Raw genomic sequence first — 25,392 nt, forward strand, 5'->3', positions numbered from 1 at the left:
TCACTTGTGAAGTGCCATTTTAAAGGAGACCTCCAGATGATTTCCAGATTTTTACATTTGATTGACTATAAATTAGTTACACAGAGGACAGAGTTTCAGAATTTATGATTATTGGGATGAAGAATAAGAATATTTTCAAAATTTAGAACAAATTGCAATGAACAAGGATGATGACATAGCAGAGTCACCGTAAGAATGCATGGGTTGGGGCTCAAGGAAGCAGAACAAAAGAAGAAGGCATGCATAGATTATACACAGGTGATCTCACAAGCAAGCGGTATTGTAATGGAATTACACTGCTACATTTCTGAAATATGTGAACCTCCTATGTCATCATCCTTGTTCAGTGTAATTTGTTGAAGGTCCTTCCAAGTATTGTTTCTCTGCTCAAGAACCACAATAGATTCCACAAATCTAGACATTGAGTCGTTGATTTATGTACTGCATGATGTGAAGTTATGAAAATCGTCTGGAAATCCCCTTTAAGTTTTAGTTTACCAAATATGATATTAAATATATGGTGTATGAAGTATTACATGTACAGTTGTACATGCTTCTCTTCACTTGTCCACTGCATCAAAAAACATTCAAAACTCACAATAATGAAATAATTCATAATGTGCAAGTGACTGGGATATATAATTGTACAACTGTACATTTTTATTGCACAACGATAAAATGTAAAATCTTTGCAAAACAACATGCATAGTACAAACAACAGAAAATATATAGAAATAAGAATGCAAAAGGACACAATCTCAAAGTACATGTATACATTTCAAGTTGATTGAACACTCAAAATTTAGTTTGATTTTCCTCAAATTTTAACTACTACAGTGCACTCCCGTTATAATGAACATGGTTAAAACGAAATTCCGGTTACAACGAAGTAAAATTTCAGGCCAAAACATAATCAGCTGTACATCTTTTCATTGTTTATTTGTACGGATATAACGAAATTTCAATATTTAACAAAAGAAAACTGCCGGGAGTCCACTGTACTCAAGAGGGGGCATGTCTACTGCAGTGCCGAACTCTTGACAGTTTATTAAAGTACGGTACGAGTTTCTACGGTTATCAGGATTGAACCTCCACGGATACCTGTACATGTTCAATTGCGACAACTCCATGAACGGTATTAAAAGTGGATGGTATGATTCCACAACACCACCCTATGACTGCCTGACTCACATTCACATAAATGTGAAAGTCAAATGTCTTTAGCTGATTTGAAAATGGGATGACAATCATTTCCCATATGCAGAAAATTAAATGTTGATTTATGTTCGACTGTGGAGATACATGTACATGTGCAGAAACCTACATCACAATCCGTGGACAGTCATAATAGGGAGCTTTAGATTTTAGATGCGCGGACGTTCAAAGGGGAAAAAACATGGTCTGAGCTTGCGCAGTAGCGCACGTCAAGTTACTGCGCACGCTCAGACCATGTTTTTTTCCCTTTGAACGTCCACGCGTCTAAAATCTAAAGCTCCCTATTATAAGGAAAGGACGATGTCAAAAGTACTTTCCCAGTGCTAACATGAAAGAATGCATCATTGAGTCACATAGAAACTGTACAAGAGATTACAGGATGTTGGGAGTTGTGTCAAGAAAACGAGGTGGAGAGAGGAGAACAGGATAATCTCTTGAAGGTTTATTGGTACAGTGCACTCCCGTTACAACGAACACGGTTATAACGAAATTTCGTTATAACGAAGTAAAACTTCTAGTCCCAAAATTAACACCATTAAAGTCTATGGTACAAAATTCGATTATAACGAACACGGTTATAGCGAAATTCTCGTTATAACGAAGTCTTTTCCGGGCGCCACTGACAAAGAAAAACAAAAGAAATGTGCTCCGTTATAACGAAATGCGAATTGCTTTCGAAAATACGTAGCGGAACAAGCATGACAGCGTCTCTGCATGGGTGAACGCTTCACATCACTGTGTGTTCCCTCCTTTTGTCACGCACAGTTTCTGAGGGGAACTTACGCTTATAATTCCATTTCATTTCACATAGCTTTTCAGTGTATGATGAGTATTCAGCAAACATAATATATATATATATATATATATATATATATATTCAGCAAACATAATATATATATATATATATATATGTTTCCTTGTTTATCGTTATATATTGTATTTGTTCGGTTATAACGAAATTTCGTTATAACGAAAGAAAACTGACGGTCCCGAGCATTTCGTTATAACGGGAGTGCACTGTATCAAAATATTTATAAGTTTGCTAAGGTTATACCCGGTTTCTTGGATATTAATTCTATGAAAAATAAATGTTATTAATATCACAAACACTGTTTTTTCAATTCTTTTTTTATTATTACAGTTATCATTATTATAGTTAACATTATTATTATCAACATAATTATCATTATCATATATCATCCTCAACATGTGACACAGTCATCATCACATCAACCAGTTGCAGGCACTCGACATCATCCTCAAGATTCGGTATCGTCATCATCAGCTGTCATAAAGGATCACCAGTATGGGGTACTGGATTCGACTCGTACTTTAAAACGGAAACTTGCTATTAAAGGCAGTTCGCAGTCTAGACAAGTGTAAAAAGAAACTCAGGATGGAACATCAAAAGACAAGATGTTTGAAACAGAAAGTAAAAAGACTAAATGAAGTAGTGAACCAGCTCAAAAGTGAGAATCTGATCTCCTCGTCTTGTGCCGAAATGCTGGAAACTACTTTCCAAGGAGTGTCCAAAGACATTATCCAGCGTATGATTCTGAACAAAAAGAAGATTTACAAACAAATGCAGCATATCCGGAAGAGCTCAAGGCTTCTTTTGCAATGAACCACCAATTTTACTCAATTTTACTCCAATTCCACTCAATTTTACTCCAATTCCACATCCTCATCAGAAGAGAGAGTGGTATGCAACTCCAGCTGCCGCTAATCCTGGTTTAACTAAACCCGCATTAGAGGCTTTAGCAGCACGGGCAGCAGATAAGAAACGTAAGGGGAAGGAGATTATATGTGCCTTGATGCTGGATAAGATGACAATAAGGAAGCAGGTCTACAATATGTAGTTCATGAATGGCAAGTACGTGGGGTTTGTCGACATAATCATACATTATTAATATGATTACTATCATCATATTTTATTATTATCATTACTATTATAACCATAGTTATTATTACTCTGACTACTAGTTCTACTAGATTATTTATATTATTATTATCATTATTATCAATATTATCATAATAATTATGATTATAATCAATATTATTATTATCATTATTATTATTATTATTATTGTTATTATTATTATTATTATTATTATTATTATTATTATTAATATCATTATCATTATTATTATTATTATCATCATCATTACTATTACAACTTCTATTTTCACTTCATATGCAGGCTCTCCATCCCAAGACAAACGTGGCTTATAGGGCCACCAAGATCTGTCTATAACATTAGAAAATCAATTATTACTTCCACAAATCAACTTTAATTGTTATCATAGATCCAAAATAAACTATAACTTGACGGACAATACTATACCATTCTCCACTCATCTTATTGCTTCACAGGACACAACTGCCCTGGAGAATCTAAATGTCCTCTGCAGGGCCATTGCAGAGACAGACGCTGCTTTTCAACCATATGAAGAACACGAGGTGGATATACATGTACAAAGAATGCTATCTCCAATCGTCAATTGACACAAAATTTGTCCTCTTTTGTAATACAACATAATTCAAAAACATGTCCTGGTTCAGATTATGTTCTGTAGTCAATATGAAATGAAGAAACGTGCAGCAAATCTTGATGGGTTTCCTCCAATTATGGTACACCACTATTACAAGGCAGTCACTTCAATGCGAGTGCAATATGCATGTGGTGTCTATGTTTGATGAATAAAGACTAATTTGAGTCCATTTTTTTTTTTGGGGGGGGGGGGTATAGCTAAAGTTGTCTCAAATGGGGAGGGGTGCAGCAGTCATTTCTACAGTGACAAGAATTCAGTGGACACACTAATTTCATTATCACTTCATAGCAATTGCCATAAACTGAATAGCATTTAACCTCCCCCCCCCCTTTCAGGGGTTGATCATACAAACTATCTGAAATTATAGACTGAACACAAATTACAACTACATAAACTGAGCAGAAGAGTGTTAGGAATAAATACTGACAATAAGAAATGAAAATAAAGCACAGAAACTATGTTTCAATATCTTTAAACAGAACAGCCTTGACTGGATACCTACTTATCCTACTTAAAAGGAGCCTTATGATTAAATTATTACTAATCTTTCTTTTGCGCCCTTATAAGGTATGCGAAAAGGAATCCACAATAATGGTAAGCAAGAGTTTGTACAACTCTTTGTTACAGTATTTTTTAAACTGAGCTGTAAAATTAATGTAAACACAATGGGAAAGCTATAATTTTACTGTTATCTCCCATGGCAGCCAAAACACATGAAAATTATGACCAGTAGGCCTACACTTGACATCATCCTCAAGACTTGGCACCGTCATCTTCAGCTGTCACAAAGGATCACCAGTATGGGGTACTGGATTCACCTCGTACTTTAAAACGGAAACTGGATAAGGCAGTCCACAATCTAGACAAGTGTAAAAAGAAACTCAGGATGGAACATCAAAAGACAAGATGTTTGAAACAGAAAGAAAAAAGACTAAAAGGAGTAGTGAACCAGCTCAAAAGTGAGAATCTGATCTCCTCGTCTTGTGCCGAAATGCTGGAAACTACTTTCCAAGGAGTGCCCACAGACATTATCCAGCGTATTCTGAACAAAAAGAAGAAGAAAACAAATGCAGCATATCCGGAAGAGCTCAAGGCTTTTGCAATGACCCTCCAATTTCACTCAATTTTACTTCAATTCCACATCCTCGTCAGATTAGAGAGTGGTATGCAACTACAGACGCTGATCCAGTTCATGAATGGCAAGTATGTGGGGTTTGTCGACATAATCATACATTATTAATATGATTACTCTATTTTATTGTTATTATTACTATTATAATTATAATTATTATTACTCTAACTACTAGTTCTACTTGATTATTCATATTATATCTATCATTATCATTATCAATATCATTATAATTATTATTATTATTATTATTATTATTATTATTATTATTATTATCATCATTATCATTAACATTATCATTATCATTATTATTATCTTTATCATCATCATCATCATTACTATTACAACTTCTATTTTCACTTCATATGCAGGCTCTCCACCCCAAGACAAATGTGGCTTACAGGGCCACCAGGATCTGTCTGTAACATTAGAAAATCAGTTATAGCTTCCACAAATCAACTTTAATTGTTATCATACATCCAAGATCAACTATTAGTAGCTAGATGTAGTCAGCGAAGCAAGATGACTGCTATTGCCATATTAATACTGCCAGGTGACCAAGCAGCAAGGGCTGGTAAAGAGAATGAGTGTTTGGGAGAAGGCAAACCCTCTCAAATGGAGTCCTGAAGAGTTGTGGAAGAAATAGCGATTTTCTCGCGAGGATTTGACGGCTCTGGTGTCAATGGTTGTACCAGAAATTTAGCATGACACAACCGCAGCCAGGCACTTTCTCCACTTCTACAAGACCATACATCTGATTCAAGACTTAATTTCTATACACCAGAGTTGTGTTGGATACCACTGCATCTATGCATGGCATATCAAGATCAACAGCATCTACGATAGTGAGCCGGGTCACAGATGCAATCTGTGGAAAACTGAACACACAAGTGAGAAGCTGCATGTATGTACAGATTTGTTGGATAGTTTTATTAATATTACAATACAAAATAGTAGGTGTCTCATACATGCTTACAAATTACTAGCACTAACAGTATAGGCCTACATGCATGCTGTACACTTGCCTAGTGCTATAAGATACTGTTTAGGGTTATTAATTGATTAAATTTGTCATAATGGTATTATTGTTCTTGGTATATCTGAGAATATTAAATGTAATTCGACCCTACATACTTTTAATACAAGGCAGAAAATATTGTTACATTATAGTACATGTGACTCAAGCATGGAAATCATTACGCTACACAGGAATAGACATGTGAAATGACTTGAATTAGAATATAAAAGCATACTCAACTTTGTCCAGTTTTAAAGTACTATGTGAAAAGGGAAATATTTAACAAAATGTGATTTTGGGAAGTGACACTTTTTTACTGTTTAGTAATCATGTCGCTGATGTTTATACATTTTACTACACTTTTAAATATAGTATCTGTTTATGAATGATTTTTATTTAGTTGTAAACTGTCGAAAATTGCTTGTGTGTGAGTGGGTTAGTATGTCTGTGTACAATTTTAGATTGCTTGCATAATATGAAGTTTAATTTGTGTCAGAAAATATTTTTGTTACTGGGCCCTATCAATACAAGCCCTGCTTCACAGGGGCCCATGACCTTTCAATGTCTTATATATATATATATATATATATATATATATATATACACTTTGCAATGTCCTTATTCATTGCAAATCTGGTTTCTTTTTATATGTGACTCCCAATTTATGCTACAGTGCATAATGACAGACAGCGTTAATGGGATCAGCCTCGAAAGGCCGATGGCTTACTGCCGATTTCCTCCACCATTTAGTTTAATTATTTTGTCAATCTTCAAGACACACTTTTTAACTACATATGCTTATGTACTTATCCAAAATAATTTTATGAATGAATGCTTTGGAAAGTTCTGTTTCTGAATTTGAGTAGAAGAATCACCTTCAATTATAAATATTGCATGTTTTCTTACAAGGGAAAAAATGGCAGACGATCCCGAGGCCATGTTGCCTCTGTGGCCAGGACATTAGCCGCATGGCTCAACATCTTAAGAGAAAGCACGCAGAGCTCACTCCAGAGGAGCGCATTGAAGCTAGAAACCAAATGGTCAAGATGTATGTACTTCACTTCTTAATGTACATGTAAAGAGTGCCTGGCAGCATCATAAAGTCTGTTTTGATGAATATCTGTCCTGAAATATTATACCAAACATTCACGAAAAATATTACAACTGCAGTGTATGAGTAGTTTGTTATACAGTATACATGTCTATGGTATTTTTACATGAAGGACTTATTTTTGGGAATTTTGCAAGTCAGTTATGGCAAAAATGTCCCTTCTGGTTCCATGTCAATTAACACTAATAAAAGCTCCATTGAAATCTGATTCTTAAAGGAGACCGGTTGATTTTCCAATTTTTGCATTTGAAAAACTACAAATTAGTTATACCGAGGACTAAGTTCCAGAATTTGTGATGATTGGGATGAAGCATAAGAATATTTTCAGAATTTAGAACAAATTGCAATGAACAAGGATGATGACATGGCAGAGTCACCATAAGAATGCATGAGTTGGGGAAGCAGAACGGAAGCAGAACAAAAGAAGAAGGCATGCATAGCTTACTGTTTCCCAGGGTTATTAATTAATCAAATTTTTCATATTGGTATTAATGTTCTTGGTATATTTGAGAATATATTTAAGTGTAATTCACCCCTTCATACTTCTAATATAAGGCAGAAAATATTGTTACATTATTAATAGTACATGTGACTCAAGCATGGAAATCATTACGCTATGCAGGAATAGACATATGAAATGACTGGAATGACTTGAATGTAAAGTGCATGTGAAAAGGAAACCCAAGAAGTGTGGACATTAATGTGTAAAATGCATTCAATTTCACACACAACACAGATTTCACTTTTTACACTCAAGAACAATGTAAATCCTGGATATATTATTGCGAGAATTTCATTGTGTATCCCACCTTTTTGATCAAATCATGAATGACCAGCCATGAAGGAACATTAATTTGTTCACCTTTTTCATTACCATAATTACTTTACATGGTTTCTTTTCAGTTTGCATAACGTGCAAGCATAACCTTCATGTCTAATGAAATGAGGAGGGATCCTCTAATAATCTTATCCTGTGATTAATTTTGATAACTAATGTCCCTTAACCAGAAAAAGACTGAGCTATTTTGATGCCTAGCAAGACTTGAAAGGGGGGGGGGGGAATCTTGGCTGTTGACGACATGATTGAGAGGAAAATTGACACCCACAAGGTAATCTACGAAACTGAAGAGGGAATTATTATTCACATCCATTGTCAGAGCCTCGAACCCAAAGCACCTTCTGATCTGGAGATTCTCCCGCCAGAAACCCCTAGCAAACGGGAGACTCCAAGTTGATGTGTGCGAAGCGTGAAGTTCCTAGGGTTCTAGATGCTCTCTGGTGCTATCTAAGGTTTATTTTTTCAACGTACGATAGCAATAAGTAAGAAATCCTTTCCAACGGGAGACACAAAGCCAGGACGGGAGAAATTAAATCATAAGCGGGAGAACGGGAGATTTTGCAAAAATGGGTTTTCGGCGGGAGATCTCCCGTCGAAAATGGGAGAGTTGGAGTCTCTTCATTGTTAATCAAATAATTATGCTAATTTACGCATAATATAAAAAAATTGCAGTAAATCTGTCCTTCCAAGGATTTTAATACCAGATGGTGTTATTGCAAAACTCATTTATGTAGCCACTTTTAAAACATGATCCTTGTTATGCAATAGTTTTGCATATGACACTAATGTGTACTTTATTGTATCAGAAGGGTGTGGGAAGTGCATTATCCTTCCTTCTTGAAAATTTGCTCTCTTCCAAAGAATAACTCATAAAACAGCAATTTTACAGCTCCTCAGCTTCAAAAGGCAATTATCCAAACTGGGATTTTAAATGGGTCCTTTGGGACTCCCTTAACCCTGCCATACCACACTATCTACAGTAATATATTTTCACCACGTGACTTAGTTGGCAGGTGTACACTCAAATGTAAATTCAAGATAAATACATTATAAGCTACCCGTGTACACAATGTTAAAAAAAGAGAAGATTTTCAGCATTTGCGTTGCATGCATTTTGTCCCTTGGAGACATCCTTTCTATTTTCTTTTCCTTTATTTTTAGGACAGGTTTTAGGTTATTGCTACCCAACATCTTATTCTCGCTGTTGCTCTGCAGACATAAATATTTTTCTCATTCATCAAAACTGCAAGTGACAAGATTGTGGCTAAGCTCGGCAGATCTTTGGCAAACTGTCTGATTTCCACACTCAATCTTTGTTATGAAGTTGATGCATAGAACTGAAATTTAGTCGCATACTTGACGAACTGCTACGTCCAAGGCAAAAAGTTGCAGTGTAGTGCAATCCCAATGACGCAATAGCTCAGAAAATACCCACGCACTAATCGACCCTTCCATCCCACAGGCCTCCTCCACACTATGTCCATTGGCAGTATTCCTTCATGGGCTGGTCCATGCTGCTTGATAGGGGGTGAGCCAGGCGTGTTACCTTCTGTGAGGGACGACTGCATGACATGTGCAGCATACCAGAGTACAGCCGGTGAACTGGACACTAGAAATCTTGTAATGACCTGCATGAGAAGAGGGAAACAACAAATCAAATTACACTACCTGGTCAAGTAATTTTCATTTTTTGTTCTTTTTCTCTCTTTTTTTTTGGGGGGGGGGGGGGGGCAAAGTACATTGCCCCTTCACCTTCCAATGCATACAACCCATGTCAGGACAGTCCACCACTTCATTTGGTGATTTTTTTTTTTTGTGTGTGTTTTTTAAGTGTTAAAATAGGGCCTATACAGAAAAGCCTCTGGCACACTCTGAGTGCGCAACAGGAAAGATATCAAGCAATACGGTATGAACAGGTGGTATGAAACACATTGTTTCATTGAGCTTTCTGAGCTTCTAATAGTTTTCATACTGATGATAAATAAACAATAAATTACAAGGTTCACGGACAAGTAATGACATAGGAGAGTTTCTGCAATTCAACAACAACAACAACAACAACAACAGCAACAACAACAACAACAAAAGCAGATACCAGGGGCGGATCCAGGAATTCTGTAAAGGGGGGGGGGGGGCGTAGCTAATATTGTTGATGCCACTTCCGGGTTTCACTTTATTATTTTCTTTTTATTTCTCTTGTTTTTAACGAAAAATAAAGGGGGGGGGGGGGCGTGCGCCGGTTGCGCCCCCTCTGGATCCGCCACTGGATATATTGTTGAAACACTGGACTAAAAACAGGGATTCCTGACAAATTTGGTCTGGCTTACTCACTTGAATGTGCATGGTTGTCAGACCAAATAGTAGAAGTGCCATAAGATGTACAATGTAGACAAAACATTCTGGACTGAAGAAACCCACTGATGAAGCAGTCGGCATGTCCGTCTTTTTGTAATCATTCCTGATTGGCTGAAGAAGACCCAGACATCTGATGTGTTCCCAGTTGGCACGGCAATACTGGAATGCCCCCACGAGAGATAAGATAATGATCGGCGAGGCCAGTAGGAAATTCGGGATTTGCCGTAACTCGTAGTAGCGCATGAAGCCAACGTTCCAGTGATTAGATTGAATTTTAGAATATGGGATCGCAAATGACTCACAACACCAGGACGGTACGAGCTCCTCTTTGCATGCTTCATGGGAACTTTGCTGTGCTCTTCCACCTGTGGCGTTATGTCTAAATGTTGCACTCAAAAATTTGCCAGCCTGCATCAAAGAAAATTCATACGTGCCGCAAATCTTACTGTGTGTTAAGAGCTGAAAAAGGACAAAGGGTGCGGCAATAATCACACCAGAGTACAAAACACGAGTCACACAGGTTGAAAATGTTGCACATAGGTGCTTGAGCGTCTGTATATTGAAAACTCGTATGTAGGTGGCTGAGGTAGTTCGTACAACTTCTTGGACGCTGAGGTAGGTGACAAATCCGAGCGAGACCAGACCGTTGGACCTGGCAGCCGCTGCTAGGCCAAAGAAGACAGCAGATACGAAGAAGCGTCTACTCGTCACAAACACCATTCCACACAGACTCAGGAACGAAAATGTCGCCTCCGTGTACACGGCGCACATGAAGACGCTAGCCGGATTGACGCAGAACAGCACACTTGCCGTATACGCAAGTCTCTCATCTTGCAGTACTTTCACAGTGAGTCTGTACAGTGCGCAAACCGCGAGCACAAATGCCACGAAGTTTACGAGGTAGCCCGCAACAAGGAGTACACTCCTCCGATGCATCAGGACTTGAAGCGGCGCCAAGAGAGAGTCGCCTGTCGCTCTGACCACAAACGGGAGGAGGGGGAAGAACGCAAACATGTGAGATTTGGTGTAGCCATTCTCAGCAATGTGCAGGAAGTAAGCAGCATCCCACTTGCGGAACCCTCCGAGGGCCAACTCGACCACCCTGTCACCGGTGGTTGGGTTCTGGATCGTGTCTTGATGGAAAGCATCTGCCTCGTGGTCTGGAATGAGTGTGTTGAGAATAATCTGCACAGGAAAGATAAATTGAATTAGAAGGATGGATTAGCCATTTTATCATCTTTGTACCTCATCTCACATTGTTTAAAAAAGGAAATATTTTTAAACTTTCTGGCATCAAAACAAACAAGAAAATGGAATAGCCATACAAACATTCAGTAATTACATTTTCCATACAGGCAGAAATGTTCATGATGCGAGTGATGAAGTCCCTAATTCTAATAATAATCAAATTCCACTGAACCTTTGCAACTTTACAGGATAGAGTCTACAGTTTGTATGTCTATTAGGGCTTATCTCGAAAGGGTGCGGCGCGGAGTGGAGCATTGCGCTCAATGCACCCGTTCGTGACAACATATCAAACAAAACATATAAAAATCGTACTTTACAAATTACTACTTATTACAAATTATAGTACAGTGTAATTAATTTTGTTTGATATGTTTTCCTCTCATAACTACATAAACCCTTCAAAAAAATAAACGAGGACAACGCAAAGCATAGCATCCCCTCGCCGGGTCCAAAGATAGACAACACACTGTGAACTTTGCCCTTTGGCCTACATATTCAAAGATCTGTCAAAACCGCGCGGTTCATATGTAGGCCTAGATTAAAGTCATAATTTACCATTTGCAGATGAAACAAAAACCCAGCATACTTGTAAGTGCTTCAAAATAGTCGTAAACTGTGAGTTAGGTCTAGAAACAACCACTGCAAAAATTTGAATTCGTATAATCGATGTTGAGTGTTGTTAAACACACAAAATGTACAGTTATAATAAATATGCTTCCAGGCTAAACCGTCTGCAGCTGTTGTACGGTTTATTGAGAAAAACACTGATATCTTCTTATATTTTAGATTTTATTGTGAAAATTTTATATGGTAGAGCTCTAGGATGTTTTGTGGTACAACAGACCTACACATAAGCATCAAATGCGATATCTTGAACATTTTTTTAAATCATGCCTGCTCCAAAAGGTAAACTGGACCTTTAATGGTCAGAGGTCATACTTTTTCAGTGCAAAATAGGTAAATTGTATTGGTTTCATTCAAAAACGTAAAGATTACTGTAACAGACAAGATTTGAAAATCCTCTAAAGACTAGCTTACGCGTACATTCAAGACTAGCCCCTCCCCCCCCCCCCCAGTTGTCTCCAGAAAGGGTGCTTTCATCGAACATACTCCGCCCAATGCACCCTTTCGAGACAAACGGGGGTGGGGGGGGGGGGGGAGGCGCTTATCTTGAACAGGTGCAATGAGCGCTGCACCCTTTAAAGATAAACCATGCATCCATCATGCATGTCCATGGGTGCGTTCTTCAAACATACTCCGCCCACAATGGCTAAACGCATCCTTTTGAGACAAACTGGGCCTGAGGGCCGGGGGCTTGTCTCCAATGGCCAATGGGTGCGTTGAGTGCTTCACTCGGCTCCACTCCGCACCCTTTCGTGAAAAGCCACCTATAAATTCAAGTAATTTAGATCTACTTCCACTCACTCATATAAAAATCACATTCACAACTGAACAGTGTAACGTTACATATAAATAATATAGAATTTACTTGAAGTTCAAATCTGTCAGTAGGGTCTAACGTTTAGGGATTTCCATTAGCCATTGGCATTGACAGGTTAGGCATTGTGTGCTATGGTAGTATGGGCCATGGCCTACACGCTACACGATACAGCATATTGTGGATGGGGAGAACGGACCACCGCGCTGTGCGGCGAGACCGGTGCGTGTGATCCCGATCCGATCCGCCAGTAAGTTTAAACTACCCAGACAGGCGAGAAGACAATACACAGCACAGGCTAACCACCTAACCATGCTAACCATTGCTAACTCAAACTGAGCTAGTACCGATTATTTACACAAAAAATGTATTTTGAAAACCAACAAAGATACTTAATAGCCCAATACTAGCTTAAATTTTACCAGCAAAAGCCGTACCTGCATTACACTTAGTAGAATCCTTATTGAGACCGCAAAATGCACAACAGTTTTCAGATCTGACTGGCTCATGCTGAGTTGCCCCATGGGCGTCGCCATTTTGATTGTATTTAACCTCAAGCTAAAATGATCAATGTAATAATTGTAATCATCTTTTTTGTTCTACTGATATCCAAACAAAAACAAATTTAAGAAATTAAAGCTCCTTAGAAATTAATATATTGGTTTCGATTCTTTTGCCCATGACTTTTAATTTTCTAAAAGGAATTAAAATTGGCCACAACAACATCCGCTCGGTCAGGTCATGGTGCTTTTGTGTACATTTTTTTTTTTCCACTGCGTCTGGAGAGAGCGCTAGCGCTAAAGCGTGTACAGAGCTAACCCAGGAGCTTTTGCCGCATCATTTTGTAGAGAGTAGTTGAATGCTGTTGTTTGGTAGGCTGCGGCGTCCGTGTGTTGATGTTTGCTGTTCACGAACCCACCATTTCCATCTGTTCAATATATCGCCGTGAATTTTGTGACTTGAAGCCTGTCGCATGTAGACCCTATTTTTCGAAGGTGTAAAAATGAATGCTTACGAACATGTAAATTGCTGAGTTTTTACCCGACAAGTACGGATGCGATTCTGTACGCGCTGCATCACATGCGCATGCCTGGTCACTGGTGGTGTGTACACACGTACCACCACCGCACTGGCCGTGGGTCTTTTCTGCGGCTGTGTAGTGTTACAGTAACTTTGTGTCCTTCCTTTTGTGGATCTCTCCTCACTTCGCAACACCGGCTTCAGTAGTACAGTCAGTGGAAACTCCGTGAAAAATGGCAGATGTTAAAGACCTCCCATTTCAGTTTCCCGAGTTAGCTCATATCGACCACAAGAAATCATGTCCGAGATACAATTCAGGTGAGTGTTTTTCTAGACAATAGATTCTAAACTTTTGCCTTTTTTATTTTGGATAGATCTATGCCCTGCAGTGCTGCAGCATGATGTACAATTACAAGAATGACCTCATGTAAATTTATACAGTATTACAGTATAGGTCTAGGCCTAGTCTAGTTTTAGATCTAGCTAACGTAAATTAACTTTAACTCTGTTTCTGTTACAAAGAAAACATGACTGATCGACTCGATCAGTTATCGTCGACTGTCTGTGGTCACTGACACAAGGGTGAATTTTTTACTTTAGTAATTTTACTCATGTACTTAACCCCGGGACGCTCCGTATACACAGTTACACACTGTACACACTGCGTGTTGGGGCTGGTCGCAGTTACATGTACTGTACTGCAGTCATGCTCACCGTGCAGCGCGGCGGGTATTGTCCTATTGAGACTGTCTCTAGCTCTCTATCACAACACACAGTCATTAGTACTAAAAAAAGTTGTGTTCGTGAACTGTAAAATGCAAATTATGCAGTTTACATTGTAACTGTTGGAGGGAGAGACATAGACAAAATATCCAGCAAGTGAGTTTCTGAACATCTTGCAGTCAATTTATAGTTTTCATCTTTGGGATAGGATTACATGTTTGTATGGTTATTTAGAACTTGTAAGACTCTATTGTCTACAATGGGGATGTCTAACGGTTAGGGATGTAACAAACAAAATTATCTACAAACCAATGAAGATGAGGAAGATGAAGAGCGGGAAGAAATAAGAAGATGAAGATGAAAGGTAGCAAAACCAGCATTATCCCTTGGCCCAATCCCAATTGGTAAAAATCTAAACATGTCCAATGACGTATGCACTTTCCTTTCATTTTCAGGCTTTTGTCGTGATTTGCCATGACGGCGCACTGTTGATGTTTCGCAGCCAGAAATAACAGTGAACACACTGAAATCATATACACGTACATACAAAGTAGTAGTATTACATTGTATGATTGATTTCTTTCTTCTCCCATGCTCTTATTTTTTTCCTCTTCTCTTCTTCTCTTCTCTTCCTCTCTCCTGTGTATGTTCTCTCTCCCACTCTTGTTCCTCCTCTATTTCGTATTCCTCATCTTCCTCTCATCTTTGTTTCCCTCCCCTGCTTCTCCTCCACCTCCTCCCATACTCTCCTCTCATATACTCCCCCTACTTCATTCTTGCACTTCCTAAACCTACCCTCTTCCCCCTTGTCGTCTCCTCTCTTCTCCTTTTCCTCCTCTTCCTCCACCTTCCCCTTGTCCTCTTTCCCTACTCCTCCTACTCTTCTCCCTCCACCTCCTTTTCCTGCTCTTCATTTCCCCTCCTCTCATCTCTCCTCCCTCTATTTCCCTCCTCCTCTTCCTTGGCTTATCCTCTCTCCCTTCTCCTCTACTACCTCCATCTCCTTTTCCACCTCCTCCTCTTCTTCTTCCTCCTCCTCTTCCTTGGCTTATCCTCTCTCCCTTCTCCTCTACTACCTCCATCTCCTTTTCCTCCTCCTCCTCTTCTTCTTCCTCCTCTCATCTCTCCTCCCTCCATTTCCCTCCTCTTCCTTGGCTTATCCTCTCTCCCTTCTCCTCTACTACCTCCATCTCCTTTTCCTCCTCCTCCTCTTCTTCTTCCTCCTCCTCTCATCTCTCCTCCCTCCATTTCCCTCCTCTTCCTTGGCTTATCCTCTCTCCCTTCTCCTCTACTACCTCCATCTCCTTTTCCTCCTCCTCCTCTTCTTCTTCCTCCTCCTCTCATCTCTCTTCCCTCCATTTCCCTCCTCTTCCTTGGATCATCCTCTCTCCCTTCTCCTCTACTACCTCCATCTCCTTTTCCTCCTCCTCCTCTTCTTCTTCCTCCTCCTCTCATCTCTCCTCCCTCCATTTCCCTCCTCTTCCTTGGATCATCCTCTCTCCCTTCTCCTCTACTACCTCCATCTCCTTTTCCACCTCCTCTTCTTCTTCTTCCTCCTCCTCTTCCTTGGCTTATCCTCTCTCCCTTCTCCTCTACTACCTCCATCTCCTTTTCCTCCTCCTCCACTTCTTCTTCCTCCTCCTCTCATCTCTCCTCCCTCCATTTCCCTCCTCTTCCTTGGCTTATCCTCTCTCCCTTCTCCTCTATTACCTCCATCTCCTTTTCCACCTCCTCTTCTTCTTCCTCCTCCTCTTCCTTGGCTTATCCTCTCTCCCTTCTCCTCTGCTACCTCCATCTCCTTTTCCACCTCCTCCTCTTCCTCTTCCTCCTCCTCTTCCTTGGCTTATCCTCTCTCCCTTCTCCTCTACTACCTCCATCTCCTTTTCCACCTCCTCCTCTTCCTCTTCCTCCTCCTCTTCCTTGGCTTATCCTCTCTCCCTTCTCCTCTACTACCTCCATCTCCTTTTCCACCTCCTCCTCTTCTTCTTCCTCCTCCTCTTCCTTGGCTTATCCTCTCTCCCTTCTCCTCTACTACCTCCATCTCCTTTTCCACCTCCTCCTCTTCTTCTTCCTCCTCCTCTTCCTTGGCTTATCCTCTCTCCCTTCTCCTCTACTACCTCCATCTCCTTTTCCACCTCCTCCTCTTCTTCTTCCTCCTCCTCTCATCTCTCCTCCCTCTATTTCCCTCCTCTTCCTTGGCTTATCCTCTCTCCCTTCTCCTCTACTACCTCCATCTCCTTTTCCACCTCCTCCTCTTCTTCTTCCTCCTCCTCTTCCTTGGCTTATCCTCTCTCCCTTCTCCTCTATTACCTCCATCTCCTTTTCCACCTCCTCCTCTTCTTCTTCCTCCTCCTCCTCTTCCCCCTCTTTCTCTTCCCCCTCTTCCTCTACTCCCCCCCCCCCCCACTCCACCTCTCATCTTTGTCCCCAACCAGTTGTTGAGAAGGAAGTTGAGAATGGCACCATCAGCCTAGAGGAGCTTGACTGCCTTCAGCTGGAGCTGGAGACCATGCTGGCGGCTGTGTCTCGTCGGATCCGTCAGATCCAGCAGGAAGTGCAGACCCTCTCTGACCTCCAGGACACCAGCAAGAAGGATAAGAAGGGGGCAAAACCGGTGAGTAGACCCTCTCTCCCTCTACCACTTTCTGACCTTCATCACATGCTCTCTCTCTTGGTTGGGTTGTGGTTATTTGTGTCATCCAATATCTCAACTCTTGATGTGTAACCACATGCTCAACTACACACAAAAAGCAGCAAAAGAACCATTGAGCACAGACGAAAAAAAAAAGGAAAAAAAGTGTTACAGATTTTCAATCTCATCTTTATCTTTTCTTGAGTTATATCAACAGTCTTGATGCAAATTAGATGATCTGCTGCTGTCTACTCACAGACTTCCTGACAGAGTCAAAGTTTGTTTTTTATTACAAATCTGTAAATGAAACAATAAAAAATCAAAGAAGGCATTAATTATATTCTGTAATTGTAGCAATCAAAAAGGAAAAGTGACATTATTGTGAAGGCATGGATCTTGTTACTTGATGATTGGACCCAAGAAGAATGTTTTTGTGTTCAAATTATGTATGATGATACCCTGGTTTCATCTTGTATCCAAAATTATATACTGATTGTATTGATGATAACCTCTACTTCAGTATTGAGGAATGAACACTTTAAACTTTGTTAATATTCTTTACTAATCAATTCCAGAGTTCGTACCTCAACACAATGGTTGTATGTCAGGAGTAACAGTAGAAGTAGAAGGTAACCTATAGTATTATTGATTCTCATTTCTGCAACAATTATTGAATGAAGATGCAAAAATAGGTTCCAGCCTCAGATTCATCCTGTTTTTGTTGTTTGTGTTTGTGTGTGTGGCTTTAATCTAACTAGCAGGACAAAAAAGAGGATGCAGCAAGCACACCCTCATCAGGCAAGAGAGGGAGAACTGAAGAGAAATCGGAGAAACCTCCAAAGAAGATGAAGGAGTCTAGCGGCAAAATGAACAATGCTGGTACACCCTCAGGACCGAACCGACCCAAAGCCAAGAGCATGCATGTGAGTGGATGGAAACATGAACAGTTCCCAGTCGATAAGATTGCTCCTGGAAACCTGTGAAGTTAGGATGTTAGGCTTAAGATGCTTAAATGCTCAGTTGCCATAGCAACCCATCTTTGGACAAGACAATTTGCTCCCTTTATACTTTATGCCCTGAATAAGTTTTGCTCTTAGCTCATAGATTTCTTTGACTTCCATTTAGTTTGGAGTGTTGTTATCGACACATGTTTTATTTTGTTTTTGTTTTTTTCACGTCCATTGAGTGATATGGTAAAGCCAATGATTGGTGAGTCCATTGGATATACTGTAAACATAGATGAATGTTGGTCTGAAAGTGATTTTTTTCCCCTTTCCTCTGTATGATATAGCAAAAGCTCCAGGAGTACGAGTTCACTGACGATCCACTCTCCGAGGCGGCGCCCCCTCGCCTGCCCCGAAACGACACTATCGACCGCTTCTGGGCGTCTGTGGAGCCCTACTGTGCTGACATCACCAACGATGACCTGAAAGTCTTGGACGAGCTGATCAAGAGCGGGGATGAGGAGGTGGAGTATTTCAAGATCCCATCGCTAGGGAAACACTACACAGTACGCTGGGCGCATGAAGACTTGTTGGAGGAGCAGCGAGAAGGTAGGAGGCCCTCTAGTGGCAGTTGTCTTCCCTTTCTGTACTTTATACCAAAGAAACTAAAGAAAACAGCGCTGCTGGAAATGATTATGGTGATGCTGAAAATAATGATGGCTACATGTATATTCATGATGATTAATGTGATTAAAGTTAGATTGATAATGATGTATGTGCAGGATGATGATGAAGATGGAGATAGTGATTTTGATGAGGGTGTTGATATTACAATAGTTATATTTATAGCCTGGTAGCTTTATTATTGTATATTGAGCTATTTATATTCAGAGCCATTCATTGTCATAACCAGAGCTTTTTCTGACACAAACATGATCTAATCCATGTTCTGCCTTTAATAGATAACAGCATACAGGAATCAAACTTTTTCACTAGATTCTCCAAAATGATACCGTAACCTTTATCATTAAATGAGTATCTACAGTTGTCACTCACCAATCTGCAAAAAAGAAGGAAACAAAGAAACAAAAAGCAAACAAACAAACAGAAGTTTTCTCTTTTGAGCTTGTAATGTCTACACGCAGTTCAGCTGCTTTCCCTGCAAGTTTCATTAGACTCTGATATCATCTTAACACATTTTGAGTATTTCAACAGAGACATTTGCCACTGCTGTAATTGGCAGAGACTCCAACTCTCCCGCTTTCGATGGGAGATCTCCCGCCGAAAGCCCACTTTTGAAAAATCTCCCGCTCTCTCGCTTGAGATTTAATTTCTCCCGCCCTGGCTCTGTGTCTCCCGTTTGAAATGATTTCTTACTTTTTGTCTTCGTATGTTGAAAAACTACGCCTTAGATAGCACAAGAGAACATCAAGAACCCTAATTATTAGAGCTTCCAGGGCCCAAGCGGGCCCTGGACCCCGGCCGCAAGGAACTTTGCACCCGTGATATGCGCTTCGCGCACATCAAGTTGGAGTCTCCCGTTTGCTATGGGTTTCAGGCGGGAGAATCTCTAGATCAGAAGGTGCGTAGGGTTGGAGTCTCTGAATTGGGAACCTCTGAAATATGAATTCATTATCATTCGTTTGTTTGCTGCAGGAGGCAGGATAACAGACAAGAAGAAGGGACCGTCTCCAAACGTGAAGGAAGCAAAAGCCATGCTCAAGAAAGCAGACAGGTATGTTTCCATGACTGCAGTTACGTCTGATGCTTTTAACCCTGTTAAATGTATCAGTCACTGTTTTACTTTACATAATCGTATCTGCAAAAGGTGTTTATAAAATGTTTTGCCACTTTGAAGATCAGGGCTGTGTGGGTCTACTCGGACTCAGAGGCCCAAATTCACGAAGGTTGTACAAAAGTTGAAGGTGGTACAATCTTTGTCTATGGTTTAAACCTTGGACAAAGATTGTACCACCTTCATTAAGTCGGGTCAGTAGGTATGCTACCAACACATTGTTGTTTGGTAGGACAGGGTAATTGCCTAACACATGTGACTTTATACAGGTGAGCATGTATATTCAGTGCTGTGGTATACATGTAATCATATAGGGCACTAATATCAGGCATGTCTATCACAATGGTTACCATACCAATCCCGTCTACAAAAACCACCTGTGTATAATGACCACATTTTGTGTTTTCTTAAGAGGTGGTCAGATAAGTGACCATCCATGTACATTGGAACTTTGCCATAGAGAGGTCGGATATTATCAAAACCCTTGAATGACAAGGTGAGTTTGTTGGACCTAATATCTTTGTTTTCGTATCCTGAATAGTAAAGAAACCTTATATGACAAGGTTAATGGCATTCTATGTTTACTCCTCATTATGATGACAATCCCGTATGTTTGTTTTCTGAACCCCAGGCCGGATGACGACATCTGTCCGTTTGGAACGCTGACCCAGCGTCTCATTTCAGCTCTCGTAGAGGAGAATATCATGTGTCCTCTGGAGGAGGAGTTCTTCGTGGAGACGACTAAAGTAAGCGCTCTTTTTCTGTGGTCTTCTGCTAACCCCACCTGGATAGTTTCAACTTAAGAGTCAACTACTGTAAGACATAATATTTATGTGGCATGAAATTTTCGCACATTGGAGCCAGTGAATTTTCTGCAGCATGAAATTTTCGCCAATTGCCACTGGCATTCAGTGCATATAGTGTAGACGAGAACTTTTGCATGCATTTCAATTTGGGAACCATGGCTCTCGCAAAATTCAGAATATTAAAATGCACGTGAACGTTCCTCGCTTTACAGTATGCCGAAATACCTACAAGGCATTGTGTAACACTGTTTGTAGTGCAGTACATGTATGAGTGAGCTGCTTGGGTCTACACGAAACCATAGTCAGCAATGTTGTGTAAATGTGAATATCTATATATTACTATAATGACCATAGTTGTAACTTAATTTCCGTTCAGCAAAGTAAAAATACAGATCCCATGATTACTTTCCATATATCAGATATACTTATAGCAATTATTTTATTTATATAATGCAAGAAAACTGCAGGTCCCAAGAACTCAGTTACAATTGGTGTAACCTGTATTTTCTAGTGACTCTCCAAAAATTAAAATTCATAAATTTGTTTTATTTGGTATATTTTGATTTTTTTTTTCTTCCAGCAGGAAGAAAATGGGACCGTCACCGATGGCAACACAGCCACTTCCCCCAAGAATGGTAACCGCCCCTTCACAGTACCACACACCAAGGCTCTGGAGGCAAGGATTAAGGAGGAACTACTAGCACAGGGTGAGTGAGAAGGGATCAGACTGGTATGTGGGGTGTGCAGAGTGTGTTTGTGAGAGGGCAGTTAGCTGGCTCAGTCTTTAGCATGTCTGCCTTCGACAAAAGCATCCCGGGTTCAAAGCAGAATCTGTACTGAGCAAATGTTGTGTGTAATCATACCGTCCCCTCTAGCAAGAGGCAAAACACTCTGTCCCCTGGACAGGACACAAAAATGGAGGTCCCGTGTGTGAGAGAGTAACAACTCATGCACGTGAAAGATCCCGCTTCATTCTTTCGTTGCAAAGAGCAGGGTGTTTAACCCAATGAAGTGGTCCTGGCTCGCATCCAACTGGACCCTAGGGAAAACCAGCTTAGCGTAGTTGAATATGGGCTATCCAGACATCTTCTCAGATGGAAAATGAACAAACAAGCAAGCAAGCAAACAAACAAACAAACAAGCAAACAAACAAACAAACAAACCTTCACTTCAGCTTGCTGTTCCTTTTGCAAAGCTCCCTGTTATATATCAACCACTAGTCAAAGATTGTCTTTGCCAAATTCTTAAAAGTAGAGAGCTCAATCTCTTTCAGTTTTGTGCACTTGACTGATATTCCAACCTCTTTACCACCATGTTTTCAGGTCTGCTCGACATCGACGACCCCATGGTCATGGCAGAGGAAGACGAGGTCCTGATCGAGCTCCAGAAAAGACAGGAGGAGCTGAAGGCGCTCTACGCTCACAATCGCAGCCAGAAGCAGCGGCTCATCAAACTGGCTAAGGAGGAGATGAAGAGGCAGGATCTCAGGCAGAAACTCCGCGCTGCAGACAACGAGGTATGTCGCGTCCTTTCAAGCAAGTACTGTAAGTTCATCCTGTTATAATTTTGTATTGTTAATGAAAATATGTTCAAATCAAAGGATTATGTAAGTAGTGCGACTAGTTTGTTTGTGCTATATTTTGTGTCTTTGATCTTCAGATCTACCACGAATGCTCATTCAATAATAAGTACATTGAGAACCTTCTAGATATGGCTTTGTCAGGAAATCTACCTTTAATGCAAAGCTTACAATTTTCCTTCATCTCTGCTGAAATGCATTTGTAGCATAAAAAGCATCTGTAAAAAGTTACATGGCTTTGAAAAATGGAATGCATTCCAAAAGTGCCCTGGCATTGTAGTCTCGAGTTAGTGTGGCACACAAAGGTTTCACCCCGGTACAAACAGAGCTTAAAATTTGTCTGTAAGATTTAATAGGGTAGAGTGTTTTCCCTAACCTGCTGTGGTCTCTCCCACTCCAGTGCATTGACTACTACCGGCGCATCATGGCAGCCAAGCAGAAGAAGCGCTCCCCTACCAAGAAGGAGAGGGATGCGGCAGCGAAGGCCCTCCGGGACCGGGAAGCTCTCATCAAGCAGCTCGACGCACTCTGAGAGGAGACAACAGGATTCCCACAGCGGGATTCCTACAGCGGGATTCCTGGAGTGGGATTCCCGCAGCTGGGAACATCTTTTCTGATAAGGAATATCACTCTCCTTAACCTGTTGAAGAGAGACTGAGTTTGTACAACATGCATTTCTCATAGACACCTGCCAGAGTATACTGGTGACTAGTCTTCAACGGGTTAAAGGCGGTGACGACTAGACTGGCTAGAAACCAAGTGAGCCGCAAGTCTCCAAGTTTTGTTACAATTTTTAATCCTTGTGGATTTGCCATGGCATTGCTGATGTAAACTCGCTGCCGTGGTGATGGGAAGATGTTAAATAATGTCACTTTTTGCCAGTAGAATCTAGCTGCCTATTCGATGCAGATGCAGACAACAGTGAATACAGAGAAAGAAAATACTGAAGATGCAATACACAGCGCCCTCTATTGTTGTCCAAGCCACAGGACTCTCGTGCAACATTCATGGATGGGTACCAGATGATGTCACAATGTCATCCTGTGAATAGATTCCAGCCACCTGTTCCGACTAAGAGTCACAGAGGAGATGGAGTAGGATGGAAACAAGATGCACAAAAATATGAAGGATGTTCATGGCACCCTCTCTTGTTTGCCAACCCTGAGGAAACTCTTAATTAGCAGTCTTGAGAAAGTTATGAAAAATAGAAAGACCTCTGTCTATCTAGTTACTACAACCTGTTATGGCCATTGTACATTTACTGCATTGAGAATTTAGGGTTTCAGGGACGGACACTGAACTAGGGCTTTGTATAGCTCAGTTGGTAGAGCACCGGGCTGACAATCCAGAGGTCTCGGGTTCGAATCCCAATGGAATCCCATGTTCTTTGCTCAATTTTCCACTAATAAATAAGACTTTGTCACAAACTTAAGACATGGAACAAATAAAGGACACACCACCCTCTATCGCCAGGTGGATGAGAGAGATTTTGTGCTGTCATAATGAAAACATGAAATGGCATCACACTTTGCCTGTTTTAACCTGGAAGGTTTGACCTAATTAAATCCAGCCAATCAAGAAACATGAGGAATTAAAGTGCACAGCGCCCCCTACTGTCTGTTTTGCTGAAGGAGTCCCTCCATTGCAGTAAGGAAAATGTACAAAATGCCTGGAACCTTTTTGACATGGGGCTTTTACTCATCTAGATCTGAAAAAAAATAATCTAAAACACAAGGAGTTACAGTGCATAGCGCCCTCAATTGTCAATGACCTGAGAAGTGACATGGTGATGCCAACTACAATACAACTGCGATATCTCTTTCTGGCAGTAGATTTCTGCATGCTATTCACCATGCAAAGGGAAATTCAACTAATTTAGAGAAAAGAAAATACAGAATGTAAGAAATGTGAAATAAAAACAAAAGCAAACAAACATGGAATAATGTTTACCACACTTTCATGCCATGAAGCATGTATACAGTAAGAAATTGACCAAACTGATTTTCTAGCCAACTTGTGCTAGTCTTTGTGTATTTAAAGAAGACATCATGTGTGTGTGTTTCAGGTTGAATGCCTATAGCCTGTTCAGTGAGGTCGACTGTGCAGTAGGTGTAGTTAAACCTGATCATAAACGGGGTAGCCCGACTGGTGATTTCACCTTATAGGTATAAGTGGTACCTCATTGTAATCATGCTGAAAGGAGATGAACTATTCAAAATGAATAATGTGATTGAAAATTAGTCCAGCCAATTTCACCTCATTGAAAGTAGTATGTGGTTGCACGCAAGCTTATTGTAACAGATTTTCCTTTGATTTTATACACAGTCAGATGACATTGTACAGAGTACAATGTACATTTGTATCACCTGTCATTTGCTGCCACCCAAATGAAGCAGAAACAGAGAGAGTACTGGTAAAGTAGCTGATTGGTAGTCTAGCAAGTAATGTGATTTTCACAGTGTGGTCAATACTAGGCCAAATAATAATGTATAAATTCTGTAGACAAGCTGTGGTGAAATAGTATTCACATTTCTTATTTATTTTATGATTTTATTTTCTTTTTCTTTTTTTATGCCTCTGCAACGAAGTGGCCGGAGGCATTATGTTTTCGGGTCGTCCGTACGTCCGTCCGTACGTCCGTCCGTCCTGTTTTGTTTGTGTCGATATCTCAAGAATCGTGTGGTGGTTTTACATCAAACTTGGTATGAGGGTATATCCTTGGGGGATAATACTTTGTGTGGATTTTAGGGTCACAGGGTCAAAGGTCAAAGGTCACAGGTTATTTTGTGAAAAAAATTGAAATTTCATGTTTTTCTCCATATCTCGCAAATGGTTCAAGGTATCTTCATGGAACTTAGTATATATGCTTGTACCGATGGGCAGTGATTATCTAGGGAAGTTGGGGGTCATGGGTCAAAGGTCAGGGGGGTCAAAGGTCAAGGTCAACTCCTCAAAATATCACTACTTTCCTTAAAATGCAATATGCCTG

At 40.3% G+C, this 25,392-nt stretch overlaps 2 protein-coding genes across 3 annotated transcripts; one reads left to right on the forward strand and one right to left on the reverse strand.

Moving 5' to 3' along the window:
- Window positions 1-8,263: 8,263 nt before the first annotated feature.
- On the reverse strand, window positions 8,264-13,427 carry LOC139728708 (GPI mannosyltransferase 2-like). Its single transcript, XM_071639650.1, has 3 exons — window positions 13,342-13,427; window positions 10,195-11,403; window positions 8,264-9,491 (listed from the first exon to the last, which is right to left on the reverse strand). Exons 1-3 carry the CDS (start codon window positions 13,411-13,413, stop codon window positions 9,231-9,233), a joined length of 1,542 nt encoding a protein of 513 aa, XP_071495751.1. The 5' UTR covers window positions 13,414-13,427; the 3' UTR covers window positions 8,264-9,230.
- A 709-nt stretch (window positions 13,428-14,136) lies between these two features.
- Window positions 14,137-22,941, forward strand: LOC139728697 (transcriptional adapter 3-A-like). Of its 2 annotated transcripts, none has more exons than XM_071639638.1 (9): window positions 14,137-14,242; window positions 17,083-17,261; window positions 18,038-18,202; window positions 18,571-18,832; window positions 19,880-19,958; window positions 20,650-20,764; window positions 21,405-21,531; window positions 22,147-22,340; window positions 22,804-22,941. In XM_071639638.1, the coding sequence occupies exons 1-9, from the start codon at window positions 14,158-14,160 to the stop codon at window positions 22,933-22,935; spliced, it is 1,338 nt and encodes a 445-aa protein (XP_071495739.1). In that variant the 5' UTR covers window positions 14,137-14,157; the 3' UTR covers window positions 22,936-22,941. The 2 variants fall into 2 exon arrangements, with proteins under 2 accessions (XP_071495739.1, XP_071495740.1); XM_071639639.1 differs by having other exon boundaries at window positions 18,041-18,202.
- The last annotated feature ends 2,451 nt before the right edge of the window (window positions 22,942-25,392 follow it).

This window comes from Diadema antillarum, unplaced genomic scaffold (genome assembly GCF_040938485.1).
Source record: "Diadema antillarum isolate AM-2024a unplaced genomic scaffold, OU_Dant_1.0 seq00000193_RagTag, whole genome shotgun sequence".
Lineage (NCBI taxonomy): Eukaryota > Metazoa > Echinodermata > Echinoidea > Diadematoida > Diadematidae > Diadema > Diadema antillarum.

Bases quoted from the DNA above. Each gene is read 5' to 3' on its own strand.
- LOC139728697 (XM_071639638.1), top strand. From the start codon at position 14,158: ATGGCAGATGTTAAAGACCTCCCATTTCAGTTTCCCGAGTTAGCTCAT. The intron at 17,262-18,037 runs GTGAGTAGACCC...TAATCTAACTAG, and splicing joins ATAAGAAGGGGGCAAAACCG to CAGGACAAAAAAGAGGATGC. The intron at 18,203-18,570 runs GTGAGTGGATGG...TGTATGATATAG, and splicing joins CCAAAGCCAAGAGCATGCAT to CAAAAGCTCCAGGAGTACGA.
- LOC139728708 (XM_071639650.1), bottom strand. From the start codon at position 13,413: ATGAGCCAGTCAGATCTGAAAACTGTTGTGCATTTTGCGGTCTCAATA. The intron at 11,404-13,341 runs GTACGGCTTTTG...TTTCCTGTGCAG, and splicing joins TTCTACTAAGTGTAATGCAG to ATTATTCTCAACACACTCAT. The intron at 9,492-10,194 runs GTGAGTAAGCCA...CTTCTCATGCAG, and splicing joins TGACAACCATGCACATTCAA to GTCATTACAAGATTTCTAGT.